The sequence below is a fragment of the Coptis chinensis genome, chromosome 6 (assembly GCF_015680905.1).
Source record: "Coptis chinensis isolate HL-2020 chromosome 6, ASM1568090v1, whole genome shotgun sequence".
NCBI lineage: Eukaryota > Viridiplantae > Streptophyta > Magnoliopsida > Ranunculales > Ranunculaceae > Coptis > Coptis chinensis.
Genome location: NC_141461.1, coordinates 23,129,231 through 23,132,666, shown reverse-complemented (window position 1 = coordinate 23,132,666; position 3,436 = coordinate 23,129,231). Strand labels below are relative to the sequence as shown.

Sequence of the window (3,436 nt, the reverse complement as noted above, 5' to 3'; positions counted from 1 at the left end):
GGAAGTAGGAAAGTCTAAAAAGAAATTTTGGTTGCTGGAGTAAGAAAAAGTTTGTTCCAACTGTTTGTGCCCAAGGGAAATGGAAAAGTTTGGTTTCACACTTTCACCATTCTATAGATGTATTGAAATGGACACCAATCAAACCATACTAATCCAGACTCCAGAGCTGTGCAGTTTAAGCGCTAATCGGGAGCAAGTCGCTCCAGGAACTTATAGCGATTAATCGTATTAATCGGAATTAATCGCCTTAGTTAATCTATAATATATATATCCCATACTCCCATATAACAACCTAAAACAAAAGAAAGTAAGAAAAAAAAACTATAAACAATCAAGCATAGCTTTTAACAAAAAAATAATAAATATAGCCCCATTTGAACATTGTCTTCTGTCAGTCTGTCTGCATAAGTTAAAGTATTAACAAAACATACCAAAATGTTGACTCCGTCACAGACTACTAGTTTCTAAAAGTCTAAAGTGAATACAAGTATAAAACACACCACCAAAATATGGATTCCATGACTAAGTGACAGACTATACTAGTCTCTAAAGTCTGAAGTGAATAAAACAAACCAAAATGTTGCTCCATGACAGAGTGACAAACTAAACTCTTAAGTGCTACTAATCCCCAATTTCAATATCAATGTCTTCGTCCTCCTCATCCAAAATTCTAAATGAAGTTCCAGTTTCACTCCTTGTACTAGGAGTTGTTGCACCACCAACTCCTCTTGCCGCTAGAACTTGGTCCCAAGAGAGATCATCACCTTCCCTCACAAACTCTTCAAGCTGCTCTTCATTTGGAATGATCCAAGCGTCATTCTCATGGACTTCCTTCAAAATAATGGGGTCGCTCTCACCATTAGCCAACCTTTCTTTGAATCGCTTCTCTAGCCTTTGGTTATATTGAATGTAAACAAGATCATTCAATTTTGATTGGAGAAGACAATTCCTTTTCTTTGAATGCAACTGTAATATCAAAAGAATAAAATGATCAAGATCTTGAATAAATAACTAAATTGATACAATTATACATAAACGCTTAGTTACATATTTAAAGATAAGTAAAACTTACATTATCAAACACACTCGGTTTGCGCTCACATGGTGATGCACTACAAGTTTCGCTTAAAACCTTAACCATAAATTTTGCTAGGGTAGGGCCATCACTCCCATATTGCAACCACCATTCATCTATATTTGTAAGTTGTAGTGAGAACTTAGAAATAATTAAATGAAAGTAGTAATGTAGTGTATAACTTTACAAGTTAAAATTAAATTATATAACTTACGAGGTTGCATAGTATCTCTCGATACGATGGCAGCTTTCATTCCAAATGACCCCTCCGCATCCCTATAGTGCTTCAACTCATCCATTGCTTTTTGTATATCAGATTCAGGTATAAGTTTGGCCACAGCTTGAAATAACCCAGACTTGATGGTCTTATTTAACTCCATTTTAGCTTTGGTTTCACTAAAATATATTTTCGGGTTCAAGTAATATCCAGCTTCAACACAAAAACATTTCTAGTTAGTGTTTAATTCAAGCTATATTAGACTCAAAATTGAAAAATGAAAGCAACTTAGTACCTGCATGCAATGGACGATGAAGCTGAGTTTCCCATCTTTTCTGGATAATTTTTTTCACTTTTACCCATGTCAATACATTATCGCCCAAGTTCTTCTCAATCTGATCCTCAGCCCTTTTCATAGCCTCATATATATATCCCATGCACGGCTTCTCTTCTGTATCCACAATTCTTAGCACATCAACTAATGGGGCCATCACTTGACAAGTGAAATATATATCATTCCAAAAAGATTCATTTGCCACTATTCTCTCAACTCTCTTTCCAATAGCTTTTTTTACAAAATCACTCTTTCTCCAAAATTCCGACACAAACAAAACCTGCACATGGCTTCTATTCTCCCACAAGCTATTCAATGTATAGAATGAAGTTGCAAACCTAGTTACACAAGATTTGTGCAACTCTCTCTGCTTCGTCAACTTTCGTAACCAATTTAACACTCTCCCATGGTCGTAAAATGTAGGACACCACCACTTTAGCTTCAAAGAATTACAGACTTACTATTTGGCAATGCAGTGTCCGGATTACTCCCAATATCATAAAGCATTAAATTAGTGAAGGAATCGAACATTGTAGCATGTTCATTCTCCAAAAGTTCGCCCGCTAGCTTGTAGTTGGATCCATTGTCACACAAACTAATAATAAAAAAAATCATTAACAAATTTACAATTTATAAATTTAAGTTAAATCAAACGGTTTTCAAATCGAAACTATATTCTTAACCCCAATGCTATCACCTCGTTTATCATTTCCACAATGAGTTCTCGCTTTCTTTTAATATGCTCGGAAGCATCAAGAGACTTAAGGAAAACAGTACCTTTTGGACAATTCACCATGAAATTAATCAAAGACCTTTGTTTTCCGTCTGTCCAAAAGTCCGACATGATGGAACATCCATAAAGCTCCCAATGTGGTTTAAACGAATCAACAAATGCTTTTGTTTCATTGTACACCTCCTTCAATAGAGTCATGATATGATGATAAGTAAAGGGACATACCTAAAAAAATTACAATAACTCGATCAATAACATAATAATTAATCATATATATACTTCTCAAAGTCTTATAAATAAATAAGTAGGTAAAAGTTGTAAACCAATTACATCTTCCATATTCTCCAATGGCATGGACAGCATCCTTGAAGCTTGACGTGCGCACGGCATTAAAAGGTAAACCAACTTCATACGCCCACTTTGCTATCTTGATCCATGTTTTTTTCTTTAAAGCTTTTTTGTGCGGGTTATTTCTATCCAAATTGGCTTGCTTCATCTTTTCAACATCAATGGAAATCAATAATCGAGGGGGCCTCTAGTATTATTCGCCTTTCTTTTCTTAGCTTGAATAAACCCCTTTGGCTATTCCCATTGCCACCACTTAAAATGTTTCTTCTTCAACTACATCATCATCAAGGTGATCAAGGTCTTCATCAGAAGCAAGAACTATCTTGCTTTTTCTGTCTTATTGAATACAACATCTCAGCAGCATTCTTTTGAACATCGATAGGGACACTTGGGCATCCAGTAACATCTCCTTTCTCATGAGCCAAATGTTTCTTTAAGCGAAATATCCCCCCCGACAACTTCTTGTTACACAACTTGCACCAAACATTATTTGCATTGGAGTCCCTACACTCACCATACTGCCAAAATGGATCATTAGACTTTCTTGTGTATGGGGTGGGAGAGGCGGAGGTGGCGGCAGTAGTAGAAGCGGGAGCAGCATTATTGGCAGCAATATTCGACATTGTAGCTAAAGATCATAAAAAAAATAGGACACTCAATCACTAATAAGAAAAACAGTACACAACCACTCAATTATACAAAAACTTCCTAAGCAAATATGAAAGAAAA

The 3,436-nt window shown here is 35.7% G+C and overlaps 1 protein-coding gene across 1 annotated transcript; it reads right to left on the bottom strand.

The window, feature by feature from the left end:
* Positions 1-621: 621 nt before the first annotated feature.
* On the bottom strand, positions 622-2,855 carry LOC147492164 (uncharacterized). The gene is made up of 6 exons (XM_086567429.1): positions 2,690-2,855; positions 2,324-2,403; positions 1,588-2,065; positions 1,290-1,505; positions 1,073-1,191; positions 622-966 (listed from the first exon to the last, which is right to left on the bottom strand). Exons 1-6 carry the CDS (start codon positions 2,853-2,855, stop codon positions 622-624), a joined length of 1,404 nt encoding a protein of 467 aa, XP_086423555.1.
* Positions 2,856-3,436: the final 581 nt, after the last annotated feature.

Coding starts and splice junctions, on each gene's coding strand:
- LOC147492164 (XM_086567429.1), bottom strand. CDS start 2,855: ATGAAGCAAGCCAATTTGGATAGAAATAACCCGCACAAAAAAGCTTTA. Junction 2,404..2,689: donor CATTGGAGAATATGGAAGAT/GTAATTGGTTTA, acceptor ATTGTCCAAAAG/GTACTGTTTTCCTTAAGTCT. Junction 2,066..2,323: donor TTGTGGAAATGATAAACGAG/GTGATAGCATTG, acceptor AATTCTTTGAAG/CTAAAGTGGTGGTGTCCTAC.